Raw genomic sequence first — 17,930 nt, 5'->3', positions numbered from 1 at the left:
CACAAATGCACTGGAAATGAGTTCTTTCCATTTTTGTATGTCTGAAAAAGTCACTGCACCTTGATTTTTGAGAGAGATATTTTTAGTATGTAAAAGAAAATCTAGTTGACAGATTTTCCCCCCTTTCGGCACTTTTTGAAGAATTAACTGAATTGTCTTGTCTTCCACAAAATAAAAAGTTTGGGCATGGTGTATCTTTCTTTATTCCTCTATGTGCTTGTCACACTTCCTGTCTAGCATGGGTTTCAATGGCTGGATTATGATGCACCTTGATTTCCTTTCTGATTATTCTACTTGGAAGTGGCTGAATATCTTAGATTTGTGCCTTCATAGTATCCACCAAATTTGGCAAACGTGATCATTATTTAATCTTCATTCTGTCTTCCTCCCCTCTTCCTGAGAGTCCTAACTCTGCTTGTGTCAATCACACGATATTGTCCCAAAGCTTCTGACCCCGTCTTCATACACTTTAGGTTCCTATCCCCTCTCAGTTTAAATGCTAGATATTTCAGGGGCAGAGATCTTTTCTTCCACAGCTTCTGTCTTCTTGCTCATTCCTTCTGTGTTTTTTTATTTTTTATTTTTCTGTATCTTGTTTTTTTCCTTCTGTATTCTGTTTTTAAACTTCAAATATAAAAAAAAAAAATCTCCAGAAGTTCATTTGAATTTTCTTATAGCTTCACTCCTCTTCATGTCATACATCCCCCCACAACATAAGGATTATAATTACAACAGCCATTTGAACATTCTTGGCTACTGACTTCCACTCTGTCATTTCTGGTTCTCTGTTGGCCAAGTTGGGGATGTTTTCCTGCTGCTCCATGACTAGTTTATTTTGGTCACTGGTTATATATTCTCAATTTTGTATTGATGAGCACTGTATTTTGAGTAGAGTAACATTACCTATGTAATAATTTTATTCTTTCAAGACTCTCTCTTTAAAATAGAGGTAGAAATTCCTTTATTGTGGGCTACTTCCTAGGTGATCTTTCTGGAAATTTCTTCTGTTTATGGGTGCAGGTGACGTCCTTTATTCTGGCTGGAAGAAGAGAAAATGACATCTGGCCTCATATGGACACTGAGATCCATTCATTTCCTATTTCCCGGTAAAAATAATTTCTGAGGAAGTTGTTCCAGTCACTCTTGTGCATTAGACCCTGGCCAGGCTCATGGGAACCTGTGCGGATCTCAGGAGCACTTTCTTCGTACCCCCTCTCCTCAGGACCACTGTCCCACAATGCCCTGGTCTGCTCTTCATTTCAGCTGGAGGACAGGGCTCGGCACAGCTCCTCCCTCGGGCTCACTGACACACAATCCCAGCTGCCTAGCAAAGCTTGTTCAGCCTGGCTGGCGTGCTCCTTCCTGTCAGCTAGGGGACCTGGGCCTGGCTGTCTCTACTCCGTGTGCTAGAGTCAGCAGCTGCCTCCTGCTGAGAAACTGGGAAAAATGACTGTAGCCATTTGTTTACCTTTAGCTGGGATCAGAGGATTATGCTGCTTGCTCTCCAGATATCTGAAAACTGTTGTCACAGAAAGGTTGGGTATGTTGTGGCTGTTTATAGCAGGGCAGACGTTCCCATTAGAGTTCATGAACACAGATACATGATTTGAAATTTGACATAGGAAGTGAAAGAAACTGAGTACACACTTCAAGGGAACGGGTCAACAACTTAACACACAGCACGCATTTGCAACATCTAAATGTATTTGAAAAAGTTGTCATATTCCTTTTCAAAAAGAATCCTTAACCCAGCGTTCGGAGGCTCTGATACATAAACAGGTCCGTCTCTGCTATAGATAGCAATGATGGTATCATAGTAAACTAAGTGATTCACTTATTCATTTGGCATCCCTCACCACAATTATCTTCTTTCTGTTATGCAAAAGACCAGCTAACCACAGCTCTCTAGAAGGTAGAAGGGAATTTAAATAAAAGATAGGATTCTCTCAGCATTATTCAGCTAACGCTTAGAGCATTTCATTAAAACATTAAATGCCTAGAGGTTACTACTGTCTTTAAAACAACTGAGCCGGGGTCGACAGGGAGGCTGAAGATCCTCTTCATCTAGCTTACCATCTTCCTTTAGAGAGTATGAATACACACGGAATACACAAACCTTCATTATAATACTGCTTTCAAAAGAATCCCCAGGTCTCCCTCTTTCCCACACACTGGATTGCAATGTAATTGTTAGACTTCTCAGTTAGCATCCTAGAAGGACTAGAAATTACCAAAGTTTGTCAAGTTTAACAACAGGTCAACAAAAGGCTGGGTGAAGACAACCATCACAACAGGCCTTTACAAGGAGGGCCGCAGCACCCACGGATCTCCAGAGACATGCGTTTAAAGTGGCCTTTGCTTGGACTTCCATATTAGTAAAACAAGAATGAATAAGCATGTTTGCCAAGAGTGTCACTTCAAAGAGACTTAGAAGTCGCAGGGCTGCCACCATAAACACTTAGCGCCAGTCACACTGTGACAAGGGCTTTAAGCATAAAACAGAAGATACGGAATTCTGTAGGCTAAGAGGAGCAGCAGGACAGGAGCTCTGAACATCGGGACTGCATAGATTGGGAGCAAAGCAATACCATGGGTCGGGGTGGGAGGAGAGGGGTGGAGCAGGGTGGGGTGGGGTGGGAAGAGTGGGGTGGGGTGGGGCGGGGTAGGAGGAGTGGGGTCGGGGAGAAAGATGAGAGAAGGAAGGTCTGTGGTAAATCATGCGCTTATTATTTGGTCAAATGTTTAAAACCCGAATGCCTCTAAAAGGCCCTCCCCTCCTCTCCCTCTCCCTCCCACCCTCTCTAGCCGGGGTGGTGGTACAGAATCCCAGAACTCTCAAGGTGGAGGAGGGAGGAATCCGTTCACAGTCAGCAAGTTCCAGGTCAGGATGGGTTATCGGAGATCTTGACTCAAAACATTAACCAACCTATCAACCACCCACTCACCCACCACCACCAAACCATGACATAGTTTTACACGGTTTGGTTATTGTTCAAATGGACAGGTAAAATCTTCTCTATAGATCAAATGCCACTTTATGATCAAGACTGTGTCTCCAGGGCCCCTGGTGGAAGGGAACAGTGGACAAGGCAGTCCCTGAGGCTGAACTTTATGGGACAGATGATTTCTGTGGTTTATGAACTCTTCACACATTGTCCACTTTTGTTAACACTCCGTACCACAAAAGTGAGACACAATTATCTGATTTTACTATCAGGAAGCCAGAGAGTCATGCATTCTTCTTCCACAACCTTTTTCTTCTCCAGCTAAGAGAATTAAATTCTAACAAGATCAGATAATACTCCTGAAGTGTCACAGTTGGATCAAATGCAGTCTGGTTCTCATTGTTTGATTAATTCATTTTTTTCTTTTCTTTTTCTTTTTTAGTTTTTCGAGAGAGGGTTTCTCTGTGTAGCTTTTGCGCCTTTCCTGGAACTCACTCTGTAGCTCAGGCTGGCCTCAAACTCACAGAGATCCGCCTGCCTCTGCCTCCCAGTGCTGGGATTAAAGGTGTGCGCCACCACTGCCCGGCTGACTAATCCATTTCCTTAGCCTCTGTCCTCAGCCTTCTGAGTGCTGGGATTACAGACCTGTACTATAACGTCTGACTCAGCAATCATTTCTCTTAGATCACGCATGGTGTTGGGCTGCTAAAACTAATGGAGATTTCAGCCCTCAACTTGCTTATATTTTAGCAGCATTCAATGACGTAACCATGTCATTTGGTAAAAACTTTTTTTCTTTAGCTTTGATGGCACTGCATTTCCCTGGTTTTTTTTTGTTTTTTTTTTTTAATCTTTTTGTATTTTTTGTTTGCTTGTTTGTTTCATTTTTATTTTTTTGAGAGAAGGTCTTGCTACATATCCCTGGCTGGCCTGAAACTCACTCTAGACCAGACTGGCCTTGAACTCACAGAGATCCGCCTGCCTCTGCAGGTCTAGACCTAACTTTTAGTCATAGGCAGTTCTTCCTCTCTTCACTCCTCAAAAGTTTCTAAGCGCTTTGCCTCAGAATCCAGGCCTCTCAACCCGCATATTCTCCAGGCATCTGTCCAAATACAGCTAGCACACAAATGTTGGTGCTGTCCCAATGAATGAGCTTTCCACAGGTGCACTGTAGACTCACAGCCCCAGAGTTCATTTCCCTCTAACCAGTCACTATCTCACTTAAGACCATCGTTTAGCTTCTGTCCAAGCAAGAAAACTGCCTAGTATCTGACTGTCCCTCATGCTGGACCCTGCCACTCTCCTACTAATCAGCAACTATGGCTTTCCAGTCTTTTTTAGGCTGGAGAGATGGGTCAGCAGTTAAGAGCACTGACTGCTCTTCCAGAGGACTCAGGTTCAACTCCTAGCACCCATATGGTAGCTCCCAACTGTCTGTAACTCCATTTCCCAGAATCTGACACCCTCAGACAGACAGACATGCAAGCAAAATAATAATTTACCGGAAAAAAAAATAAGTAATCTACGGCTTTTCATTCTATTTTAAAGACATCTCCAATCCATTCAGTTTTCTCTGCCACCACCATCCTAGGCTAGGTTACTACCATCTCTTTTTTCTATGAGTGACATAGTACTTCATTCTAGCCTTGCTCAGGTTCAATTATCCAAACTGAACCAGGGCAATTTTTCTTTCTCCAAAGGAAATCACAAGTCTGAGGTTGGAAGTTGGTCTTTATTATTCTCACCTGTAACAGCATGAATACAGGCAGGTCCAAATGCACACATACATGTTCATGTATAACATGCAGTAGTCTCTATATAATATGCATTATATATTATTATAGCCGGCCTCCAAGAAGTCTCATTATGACTGCTCTCTCACCTGTAGGTAGTCACACAATTGTGCACTTCTATCATTATCAAGACAGGACTTGCTTGTACAAGCAATGGTGTGCGACTTCTGAGGCTATGTCATAGGTGACTTGCATCTGTCTTGTGCTCTAGGGGAAGCTGGTTACCACGAGGACAAGCCTGGAGCCCTACGGAGAAGCCTATATGAAGAAGTGGAGCCTCCCACCACCAGCTTCTTCTCCCTCACCAGTGAGCAGCCTCAGAATTGGATTCTCAGCCCAGATGAGTCTCCAAATGACTGTAGCCCTAGATGACAGGGGCTTGCAGCCTCAGGAGTCTCCATCCTGCTCAACCAAACTGTTCTGAATCTGCAATTGACAGAAATGCAAGAATAAAGGGTTCTTGATGATTCAAGCTCCGCTGCAGTAATTTCTCAGGGTTAAATACAGGTCTTGTGTATATTTAGACTTGAAATAAATAAATGGTCCTGTTGTGTCTAACTTTTTACAACTTGCTTTATGCTCATCACTGTTTTGAGATGTATTAGGGTTGAATTCTATTTCTTGTATTATTTACACCTATAACAGAATTTCATTGTATGAATATAGCACTATTGTCCACTAAAAAATGCATTTTTCTCATTATAAATACAAAAGGCTGAGAGAGAGGGAGAGAAAGCACAATCCAATGCTCCAATGCTTCTAACTTCTGGTACCTTTTTCCTTTTGGAGTTATGTGTTTTACATCTTACTCCTTAAGCACCTGGAACTTGCTTCTCTGATAGAGAAAGTCAGTTGTTACAGCACCATTTACTGAAGAGTCTGCTCTCCTGCCTTTCATTCACAAAAGCAATTCTATCGTATGCCGAATTTCCATCCGCACAAGGTATCGCTAACCTGATGCAATACTCTCCCATGCCAACATGTCAACTGTTTGGATGATAACAATTGACATGTGCTCTAGGTAAGCTGTGTGTGTGTGTGTCCCCCCCCCCACTCTCCCACCCCACATCTGCCTGGTAAGCCACACCCTCTTGTTTTCGCACCCCACATCTGTCTGAGCTGTCGTACAGTTTTCCTCACTCAGGAATTCCGAGCAAGTTCATCGGTCTCTGCTGGGTTTGCCAAGCATTAAACCCAGTTTACAGATTCCCTGGGGAGATGAACAACTTGGGCACCACCGTCTCCACAAGCACTAATGTGCACGATTCTGCATTTATTCTGTTTCCTATGTCCTGCAGGACAGTTTACGCTTCTCAGTGGTGTCTCAGATATTTTTATTAGTTTTACATCTAAAGAAAAAATATTTTAATAGTACTACACCCATGGGCACGGTTTTTGGTCAAACTACATGCTAGGCTAAGCACAAAATGATCACTTTAGTAGAATGAACTAACTTTTATTTTGGCGATGACAAAAAGCCTCTTTATACATACACTGTATGGAAACATTCTTGGAGTGTCTACAGTTAACACAGGTAAATAAAATGTGCTTGGGTTCCAAATAACCTCAGAAGAGTCACTTATGTAAAACATTTCTTTAAAGTAGTCATAATACAGTGATGTTAAAAATGCAAAATCTGTCTCATTCAAAAAACAATCATGTCTTAAATCGTTTTTGTGTCGCTGTGACAAAATACTTGAGATTCCATTGTAAGGAGAAGGAGAGACTTGTTTAGCTCACAGCCTGTAAGCATCTCCTGAGGATATCATGTGGCTTTGTTACATGGTGGATGGCGTGACACCAGCATGTGGATCCATACAGATGGGGTGAAGGGATAAATAAGGGGTGAAGGGGTAACTCAGCTTTGTAACAGTCTGCTCTGGGGGAACCAAACAAGTTCTACACCAAAAGTCCACCTCCTATGAAGCCCCACCCACTCTCGAGATCTCTAGCCTGGTTTCTTGACACATAACCCAATCTTCCGAGGAAAGCGTAATCCCGAGACTTAACCACCTCCCGAAGGCCTCACCACTGACAGTGCTGTGTCAAGAAAATGAGCCTCGACAAGAGTTCTGGTCAGGCAAGTCACACTGGACCACACCAACATAGGGAAATAATTACACAGAAAATACCCTCTAGGCTACCCATAGTGGTGCATACATGTACTTGGGAGGTAGGTGCAGGAGGATTGCTAATTCAAGGTCAGCCTACGCTACCTAGCAAGTTGAAGATCAGCCTGAGCTAAGAAGAATATCCTGTTTCAAAACACCTAGTGTTGAGTTGACAAGATGGCCTACGGGATAAAGGCATCTGCTGCCAACCTGATGACCTGGATTGGATCCCCAGGATCCACATGACAGAAGAAAAGAATTAACTTCTGTTGACTGTCCTTTGGTTTCCACATGTGTGTCATGGCCCCTCAAGTGAGTACATGTAATCCCCACCAAAAAAATCCCCACTAGGTTTGGGGGGCAGTGCAGTGATGGAATAACTGGCTGGCACATACAAGCTTTGGATTTGATCTCTAGCATACACACAAAGAAGAAAATATGTATCTTTCCATATTAATATTTGATTATGCTTATTTGTTTATGTGTACACACCATAAGGTGTGTGTGGAAGTCAGAGGTCAATTTTCAGAAGTCAGTTCTCTCCTTCCACCATGGGGATCTGGGGGATCAAACTCAGATCATCAGGTTTGGTAACAAGTGCCTTTACCTGCTGAGGCATCTTGCCAGCTCTCCAGATTAATATGTGAAAATCCACATTTTACTCATATCAATAATTTTTTTTTTTTTTTGAAAACAAGGGGCATTTTATTAGAGGCCAGGGGTATCAGCTTTGGGCAGCAACAGAGGGCAGCTTCACGTAACTCTTCATGGGGGGCAGTGGCCGAATCTTCCGGCCCGCCCAACCTCCCTTGCGGTGCCACAGCCCGCTATCAGGCCTCTTGCCCAGCCAGCGGTTCCGTCCTGCCTTGCCGATGACCCGCTGGTTATGATTAACGTTGGAAACCCGGCCTACGGTTGCAGTGCACGTCTCCAGCACCTGCATCTGCCTCTTAGAGGGCAGCTGGATAATGGCTGTTCCATTCACCTTCCGAAGCAGCACGCCACATGTCCCTGCAGCTCGGATATACTGGGCCCCTCGGCCAGGCTCACTCTCCACGTTGTTGATGAGGGTCCCCACAGGCAAGGCCCCGAGAGGGTGTGCATCCCCTTCCTTAGCAGCCACTGCCATCCTGCCTATATGGTTAGAGTTCAGGATTGTATCTCCTGCCTTCATGTTTTCTGTGGCAATGATCCAACGCTTCCGGCTGCCCCCAGCAACCAGAGCTATGTCTGCAGACCTACATGGATCATAGCGGACTGTGACAACCTTCTCCTCAAAGGGTTCTGGCTGGGTTTCCTTCTGAGGCCGGAACCGTAGAAAGTCAATCATTCTATAATTTTGCTTGTGGCCCCCACCAATACCATGTACTCGGATGCGGCCTGTATGGTCTCGGCCCCCAGACTTCCTCATTTTCACTGGTTTAACTGTGTACTTGGTACGACTCTTCCAGGACACAAACTTGGCATGAAGGTCCACAGACATGTGCACTGGGCGGCGAGAAGGCAGCACCAAGGCAGCGGGCCGCTGAAGAACATTGCTGAGTATCTGGGCGGCAGGGAGCAGAGTCGGAAGCCGGGCAGTAACGGCCGGGGATGCCAGGCTCAGAGAGCGCAGAGCACTGGTGAGTGCGTACAGGGCCATGGGGTGGTCTGACTCCTCGGGACTCTGCACGCTTTTTCCTCCATTTATCATATCAATAATTTGATAAACACGGTCGTTTGAGTCTTTCTTACCAGCAATATAAGCTGATTTTAATTACATCTACTAAATATTTTATTGTGTACCTGATGTGAATTATTAGACAATTGACTCTGGAATTATACAAAATATTGTCATTAAGACATTGCGAAGTTTAAATTATGGAAGTGAAAAGGCATCCTTCAGTGTGTGATGGAACAGGCATGGCCTCCCCCTCTCCTAATTAGAGTTCTCTTATAATCAGTTTATGAAAATAATTAGCTCATGATAAGTGTCAGCACACCTTTGTGCTAAGTAAAGGCCATTGTCTTAGTCACTGTTCTACTGCTGTGCAGAGACACCATGACCAAAGCAACTCTTATGAAAGAAAGCATTTAATTGGGGGCTTGCTTACAGTTTCAGAGACTTAGTCCATTATCATCATAGCAGGGAGCATGGAGGCCTGGGGGCCGGCACTGGAGCAGTAGCTGAGACCTTAACATCCTGATCCACAGGCAGAGAGAGAAAAAGGCCTGGGCTTTTGAAACCTCAAAGTCCACACTGAATAGTATGTTTCCTCCTCCAAGGCCACGCCTCCTCCAAGACCACGCCTCCTCCAAGGCCACGCCTCCTCCAAGGCCACGCCTCCCAACCCTTCTAATCCTCTCAAACACTTCTACTTCCTGGTGACTAAACATTAGATATACCAGCCTCTGGGGGCCATTCTGATTCACACCACAGCCACCCTCTCTCCTGCTCCACTAAAGATTAAACAGGGGATTCAGTTTTTTATTTTGGCTTTGTAAAAATGAAATCCTGCCAGGTGTGGTGACGAATTCCTTTTAATCCTAGCACTTGGGAGGCAGAGGCAGGTGGATCTCTGTGAGTTCCAGGCTAGCCTGGTCTACCTAGTGAGTTCCGGGCTAGCTTGAGCTACACACACACACACACACACACACACACACACACACACACACACACACAGTGAGACAGTGACAAAAAACAAATAACTGAGAAGAAAAGAAAAGCTCATCTTAACTTTTCTCTATTTCTTATTTTAAATAATGTTTTTTGATGGTGGTGTTGTGAAAGTAACCTTAAGTATACTTTGATTCTCGGCCCATTTTAATTTCTGAGGGATAGAAAGCTAAACACACGCTCAAGTACAGATGACGGAACAGCGGCACAATTACTGGTACCAGAGTCTCAGATTTGGTAGTATCCAGCTCTACCAGAAGGGAACGCCACGGCTCTATGGTCAGGCTCACTGACCACAACAGACCCTGTGTTTCCCTACCTATCATTCAGCTCTGCTCATGTCTCTCAAGGCTGCTGAGAAGATTCCATGAAAATAGACGGAGGGCATTTCTGGTTTAGAAGCTTCTTTTGCTTTTTCTTAAAACCGGAGTCTTAAATTACATCACAGATGCCTAAGAAGATTCCCGATCATCCCTGTGAATGTCACAAGAACAAAAATGACTTGTTCCACTGAAGACAATGAGGAGACAATGTCTGGGCTCAGCACTGATGCTGGCTGCACTGTGGAGTTGCTATGGGGATGGGAAATGGTAGGTCAAAGTTCCGCGTTCTGCGGTCTATTACAAAAACATCGCGCTCTTTCTTGCTGACCATGCTTCCTGGTATTTGCCCCAAATGGGTGAAGATTTATGTTTGCCCAGAAACCTGCACACGATGTCTGTAGTAACTGTCACGGTTAGGTCTGACGGCCAACTTGACATAGCCTAGATTCACCTGGGAAACAAGTCTCCAAGAGGGCTTGTCTAGATCAGGTTGGCCTGTGGGTGTGTCTGCCCTGGAGTTTCTTAGTTGGGCTGGGTAAGGTGGGAAGACCTGATATGAACGTGATGGCACCCCCCACCCCCACCCCGTCCCCTAGGTACTCAAAACATACATGCATTCTCTTTTCTCTGCTCTGGGCTGTGGATGTGATGTGTCAGGATGCTTCCTCATGATGAACTATAACTGGAATTGTAAGTCAAAGTTAACCCTTTCTTCCCTAAGCTGCTGTTTATCAGGGTATTCCATCACAGCCAGAGAAACGGAAGCGAGACAGTACCTTTGCTCATGATTACAAAAACCCTGGAAACAATTAAGATGTCTTTCAGTAGGTGGGTGGACAGATAAAATTGTGCCACATCCAAGCAGTAGACTACTTACTGTTTGGTTCTGAGAGAAAAAGCAAAAACAACCCCATGGCCAGGTATAGTGACGCATACCTCAGTCCAGGCACCCAGGAGGCAGAGGCAGAAGGATCTTGAATTCAAAAACAAATACAGCAAGTCCAAGGCCAACCTAGGCAAGGAAGAGAGACCAGTCTCAAAAATCTACCCCTACGGGAGCTGGAGAGATGCATCAGAGGTGAAGAGCACTGACTGTTCTTCCAGAGGACCCAGGTTCAATTCCCAGCACCCACATGGTGGCTCACAACAGTCTGTAACTCCAGTTCCAGGGGATCCATCCCTCTCTTCTGGCCTCTGTGGGAACTAGATGCACATGATACACAGACATGCAGGAAAAACACCCATTCACATAAAACAAAAATAAGTAAATCTTAAGACAAAACCTACTCCTCCTAAGTCTCCTTTTTTAAAAAGACCTGAGCTAGGAAGCCATGAAAAGACATGGAGGAAAATTCTTTGCTTGAGGTGGGGTCTTGCTATGATGCTCAGGCTCATTTCAAATGCACAGGCTCAAAGGGTTCTCCTACCTTAGCCTCTGGGAGTTACTAGGAGCGCAGGGATGTGCCACTGTTCCTGGTGAAAGAGTGACATTCCCATGTATGTTACTAAGGGAACGAAGTCAATCTGCAAAGGCTGCCTCCGTGGTTCCAGCTTGGTGATAGGGTGTAAGAACAAAACCATGGCAGAGACAGTGAAAAGATCAGCAGAGCCCTTGGGCGCTGTGGTTCGTGCCTATAATTCCAGCATCCGGGCGTCTAAGGTAGGGAGATTGCTCTCAATGCAAGGTCAGGCTGAGCCACATAGAGAATTCCAGAATTCGAGGGTATCATGGACTACAGAGTGGGGCTCTGTAATCAGGCAGAAGAGAGGAGAAGGGAGAGGCAGGGAGAGAGAGTGAGGGAGGTGAGAAAGGATAGGGAGAGAAGAAACAGGAAGGGGAGGGGAGGGGAGGGGTGGGGAGGGGAGGGAGAGCAGGAGCAGTGAGCATTGTTCACTTATTGGCCACACTGTCGTTCCAGCCCTGACTCTGTTTTTAGAGACATTATGTTATAGGACTTCAGTTGGCATTTCTTAACACTTTTGGTTAATTGACTTCTGAGAACCTGATGAAATGTAGACTTTTTAGCTCAATTTCCTGGGGGGAAAAATCTAAACACTTTGCACATAAAACATTTACATATAATTAATTTTACTGCAGTGGTAACCAATTTCTTTCATATTGCCTATTTGAAAAATAAATGCTCAAGAAAGCTGACTTTTTTTCTCATTTTAAACCAAAGTAATGAATATTTCCTGTTTTTTTTTTTAAGGAAATAAATCATATAAAATTTAAAAATCAATCCTAAACATATCATTTGGTAAAATTTAATTCTATAAGAAGGATCATGTTGAGGCTGCTATTATTTGACTGGAGTAAAGGAAACAGGTACAATGCAATGACCCATGACAGTAGTCCCTGTATTGGGCGGGGGGGAATCGAGGCAGGGAATCATGAGTTCAAGGCCAGCCTGGGCCTTGAGTAGGACCCCGTCTCAAAAACCAAAACAATACAAAAACTCAAACAAACAGCAAGGACATTACCCAAGGGCCTGGCTTTGGAACCTGGTAACTTGAATCTCCTCTTTGGCACCGAGTGAGCCCACATGCCTTGCTCTTTGATGTTAGATATAGCAATAACTCAAGCGCTGACAGGTGTGTGTTAAGAAACGCACACACATGCAGCCGCTCTGCCAAATGATGGAGGACAGGCTTGCCCCGGGAACCTGAGACTCTGCTACTCTCGGGATTACAGTCCTACCACCGTGGTGACACCTGATCACAAATGGGGAGATTACAAACCCACATCTCAATCTGAGGTTTTCGGAACAGAGGTAATCTTCAGAGCTCTGAGGTTGTTCTAAGCACCTGCAGACAAACGAGCAGACTTTTCTCCCATGATCCTCTCTACAGAGATACTCCTCTAGCTGTGGCAATTCACATGCACATCCTTGTCTAATTACCTAACTCGGACACAGCTTAGCTACGCAGCAAACCCGTAATGAGAAGATCGCACTTTTTCACGGAGTCCCAAACATTCCCAAGGAAATCCAGCCATCAATAACTAACTCCTGTCTTCACTAAAAAGCAAAACCAAAACAAAACCTTGTTCTCCTGATATGGCCACCCCTGAACAGAAGCTAGCCTTCATTTTGGCCTGTTAGAAGGCTCTTCAGAGCCAGCATGAGGCAGAGGAATAAAGCAATGAGCTACTGCAATGGGCAGCGCTGATTTCTCCCTGGCAATCTAAGTATCTGTGCTGCTAAGTATGGAGAACGTACCATCTGTGCAGAGTACCAAGAACTTCCTTACAGTTTAAAAAAAAAAAAAAAAAGGTTGTTTCCCTCCCCACCCCCCACCCCACGGGTTATTTTAGCAAAGAAATTGAATGTTCTTTTAAAGATGCTGGTAGCCATTCACAGGGCGAGAGAGCCCTTCCAGCTTCCACCAGAGATGCACACATTTAGGTTTTGTTTGTTTTGTTTGTGTTTTGAGTCAGCATGCATATCAACAGAAAAGCCAGGAGCTAGCTCCTTAGACCAAGGCCAGTTATTTTATCCCACTACATTTGGGAGAGAAATGAGAGTTTCTAATTCCCTCAAAATATTGAGGATTACGCAGTCTTGGAATGGATGCCGCCACCTGAAATCTGACACATTGGCTTCTCTTCCCAGCTAAGCCCCTGCACACACACACACACACACACACACACACACACACACACACACACACACACACATACACACACTGTCAGCACGTAAGGTTGTGACGTGGGCGTTCTCAGCAGTGTGAGCATCCAGGGAAGCCCTAATCCTTCAAGAAAGGGATTGTGTGACGGAACAAGTCCAGCTTTACGCTTTGGTAAGGATTCTACAACTGAAACCCCAGTTTACAAAAGAGGTCCACATTGTCAGACACGTCTTTTAAATAGGAAATACAAAGCGCTTCCGTTTTCACATTTAGGAAGGGAGTTCCCGGTCGTGTTAAAAACAGAGGCGCTGCTGTCTGTCACCTTCATGGTTAAGCCGCTTCCTTCTCCTTTGTTGTCTTGTCTCTTTTTAAAGTTAAAATGAAAGATGTGTACTCGATATGTGATATGGCTCCTTGGTGTGATATGTGTACTTGAAATGTGGTACGTGTAGTTGATATGTGACATATGTACTCAACATGTGGTCTAGGTACTCCATATATGACACATGTACTCGATATGTGCCATGTGTACTTGATATGAAAATGACAATGGAGAACTCCAGCTGGGCACGAGTGGTTACTAACAACGTCACTCGACTCAAGAAATCTCTCTCCCTTAAGCCATTTTCAGAAGTGACAGGAGGTACATGTGGTGGCTCTAACCCTATAGTCCTAGTGCTCAGATGGCTGAGGGACAGGGGACTCACTGAGGCCTAGGCCAGCCTAAGCTAAATAACAAGACTCTGTCTCAAAAAACAAAACAAAACAAAACAAAACAAAACAACAACAACAAAAAACAAGAAACAGATAAACGACTAATCTTGGTGGTTGACTTGACCACATCTGAATCAACTGAAAACCAAGCATCTAGGCATGCCTACAAGGGATGTTCTGAAGATCCACCTGAAATCTGGACCTCACCTTCAGCTGGCAGCCCATACGAAAGTACATGGAGGGAGGCGGCTTTGGATTTTTGTCTGCTTGCTCTCACTCTTGCTGGCAAGTTCATCTCTCTTGCTGCGGAGGCGTTCCTTCGCTGATGTTAGAACCTACTTCTTGAGGATTCCAACGCAGACTGAAGACCAGCTGAGACCCCAGCCTCATGGACTGAACGACTATTGGAGGATTCTTACACCTTTCTTCAGGAGATAGCTATTGCTGGACTAGCTGGGCCACAGCCTGTATACCTCTCTAATAAACATATATGTTCTATCCATTCTGTTCTTCTAGAGAACCCTGACTAATACGGAACTCTTACAACTTAATAGTAAGAACATAAATGCCACTTCCCCCTCTAGCTACTGCTGGACAGTGCTTTCTAGACACGCCAGGGAAGCTGCAACCATGAAATCTCCACAATATGGCTGCTAATCAAGTCCTACATAATAGAACACCAGGTAACATGCCAGCGTGGACAGAAGAAATTTCACAGGCTCCAGGCCTAAGATGAAGAGCTACAGGCAATGAACGGCTGCTGAGAATCAGTTTCCTCCAGGGACGACCCCCCATGATGGGTTATCCAACCCAAGTGGTCATCCTCCAACACATGTGTGTACATATAAGCCATACTAAATGGACTCGGCAGGGTGTGTGCGTGTGTGCACATGCATGTACGTGTGTGTGTGTGTGTGTGTGATAATTAATCATAATTAATAGGAAGTTATGGGGACGAGGGAGGAGTTGGAGAGGAGAAAGGGAGGGGTAGAAATGATATAAATACAGTACTCACGTATGAAAGTCTTAAAAAAGATTAGGATAAAAATAAAAGTGATAGGACAGAAACCAAAGGGGAAAAACCGGGTGTCTACCTGGTTCTGCCAACACTCACAGATCCTAGCCTAAGGACCTATACCATGGCTGGGCTGACCAAACAGATGACGTACACCACCGAACAGGATTTTCAGGGACTGTCACTCTGACGACCATTTGTCCTCAAACGATTTTATAAGGCGATCACACCTTTCGCTGAGTGCCAAGCAGATGCAATTTCTATCACGATTCTCAGGCCGTGCAAAGTGAGCAGACTGTGTCGCAGGACAACGGAGCCAGCTATGGGCTGACATGGGCTATGTTTCTCCATCTTTTCTAGTTTACCTTTCGCCCTCTGGCTAGAGAGGAAGACGTGCTCTTGGCGTATACAAATCAGCTGACCTCACAGTTTTTAATATCACCTTCTTTCACTCTCGAAAGTATCCAGGATGTCGAATGGCAAATCTTAGCCAGCTATCCATGTTGCTTTCATCCTCGGCTTTCATGAACATGAAAGGGAGCCCTGGAGGCTTTAAGCAGGGCCAACTCAGATTCCATACGTTTCGCTATTAGTCATTTACAGCTGAGGGTCCGGGGCCAGGAAGGCTGAAGTGAGAAGCTGGAGGGCAGTGTCTTGGATGTAGGGGCTTTGCTATCATGGCAAGCTCTGCTTACAGCACCAGCGCTGTTCCTGCAAGGCCAGGGCAGGTCTCTCTAGCTGTCTTCACTGTACAGGTGAGGAAGTGCCCTCTGAATGACTCACCGTGGCTGTACAGCCACACAGCAGAACTGGACCGTGTGTAGCTCGGACTTGTGACCTCAGGCAGAATATTGAGAGGAAACGGGGGTATGGGTGAGGTGTACATTGAGAACTGTTAGTTACTATGGAGCTGGTCGAGGGCTTTCACTTGGTCCTCAAAAGTGTTTACTACATGGGACACAAGAAAAGTGAAGAATGTGTTAGATTGCTTTTGGTGGAGAAGTTAAATGTTTGAGATAATCTGTTTTATATTGGGTATTATATAATCATAATTAGAAGATCTTTCAAATGATATAATTAATAAAATTACTGAAAGGCAGTATGTTTAAATTTGTAATTATAATTATATAATGCATCATTTTAGGCCATAAATTTTAAATTGTATTTAAACTGAGGGCCAATTCACCATGAGATACTGAATATGACCTAGGAATAACAAAAAGTACAGTGCATGGCGGAAAGAATGTCTGTTAATGGTGACTAAACCTCATTTACTCAGTGATTATACACCAGGTGGAGAAACTCTTATCTACTAACATAGTGACCTGAGGCAAAATTCATTTTGCAGTGCAAAGGAAGAGCCTGAGGGTATAGTTTAGTGGTCATGTGTTTGCCTTGCACTTGTAAGGCTCTGGGTTCAGTCTCTAGCATCACACACACACATACACATACACACACACATACACACACACACATACACACACGCGCACACACGGGTGGGGGCATGATAGAAAAAGATGTCGGATTGGAAGGTAGCAAGAACACCCAGCTGCATTAAAGCAAATGATATTGTGTGTCTATTTCTTAACAACCAATGTAAGTTGTGTTTTCTAAAAACATGTATTGTGTGTGTGTAAGTGTCTGTGGATATGTACACATCATGGCTTATGTGTGGGGGTCAGAGAGCACATTGTGGGGGTTTCAGGAATCCAACTCAAGTCATCAGACTCGCTGGCAAGTGCTTTTACCTGCTGAGTCCTCTCCACAGCTCCAGGAAGGGTTTCTTAAGGGCAAAATATTAGTAGAAAAAATTGGGGGGGGGCACTTTTTGAAAAGTTGGTATCCTGGGCTGGGGGTGTAAATCAGCAGCAGAGTACTTGTTTAACATGCCAAATGCTGGGGTTAGTCAACAAAAACATATACATACATAAAAATTTGTATGGTTTCATTTTTTAAAATTATTTTTAAAGTGTGTGTGTGTGTGTGTGTGTGTGTGTGTGAGAGAGAGAGAGAGAGAGAGAGAGAGAGAGAGAGAGAGAGAGAGAGAGAGAGAGAGAGAGAGAGAATGCCCATGCAAATATGAGAAATATCAGACATGAGTACCAGCTCCCCTAGAGCTGCAGTTACAGGCAGTTGTGAGCCATTCAATGTGGGTGCTGGGAACTGAACTCAGGTCCGCAAGAGGAGTACATGCCTTTTTTATTTTATTATTTTTTGGGTTTTTTTTCGAGACAGGATTTCTCTGTGTAGTTTTGGTGCCTGTCCTGGATCTTGCTCTGTAGACCAGGCTGGCCTGGAACTCACAGAGATCCGCCTGACTCTGCCTCCTGCTCCCGAGTGCTGGGATTAAAGGCGTGCACCACGCCGCCTGGCTAAAAAGATGGCTCAGCTAGGCTCACAATCAAAAATGTAAGAGTTCATGCTGAGCCATCTCTCCATCCCTGGATTTCATTTTTTTTTTATACAAATAGTGTTTTCAACTTGTCTGGAGTATAGGGGTAACCTATTAGCATTCATGGTTTTAGATAACATTCACTCACACCCTTGTACAACGATATCTCTTTTAAATAGCTGGAGTACTTCCATATGAACTGATACATAGAAGCACAGTCAATTCAGTGAGTGGTAAAATGAATACAAATTCCTATCCAGACTCATTAGCTTAAACCAATCACCACATGTGACTATCACACCAACCAAGAGCACCCAAGCTTCCTCTTTAAGCCCAATTTGGTTGATATTAAAT

General features: G+C 44.4%; 2 protein-coding genes across 5 annotated transcripts in view; both read right to left on the bottom strand.

Annotated features, from left to right (window-relative positions):
• Mcu (mitochondrial calcium uniporter) overlaps nt 1-17,930 on the bottom strand; it is a 170,231-nt gene that overhangs the window by 21,254 nt on the left and 131,047 nt on the right. The gene's annotated exons all lie outside the window — the stretch shown is intronic.
• Nucleotides 7,524-8,537, bottom strand: LOC102918447 (large ribosomal subunit protein uL2m). The gene has a single exon (XM_006995743.4). The coding sequence runs from the start codon at nt 8,489-8,491 to the stop codon at nt 7,574-7,576; it is 918 nt and encodes a 305-aa protein (XP_006995805.1). The 5' UTR covers nt 8,492-8,537; the 3' UTR covers nt 7,524-7,573.

Source organism: Peromyscus maniculatus, chromosome 21 (assembly GCF_049852395.1).
Source record: "Peromyscus maniculatus bairdii isolate BWxNUB_F1_BW_parent chromosome 21, HU_Pman_BW_mat_3.1, whole genome shotgun sequence".
In the NCBI taxonomy this organism is placed as follows: Eukaryota; Metazoa; Chordata; class Mammalia; order Rodentia; family Cricetidae; genus Peromyscus; species Peromyscus maniculatus.
The sequence above is the reverse complement of the archived record's forward strand: the minus strand, read 5'-3'. Positions and strand labels throughout refer to the sequence as shown.

Bases quoted from the DNA above. Each gene is read 5' to 3' on its own strand.
- LOC102918447 (XM_006995743.4), bottom strand. From the start codon at position 8,491: ATGGCCCTGTACGCACTCACCAGTGCTCTGCGCTCTCTGAGCCTGGCA.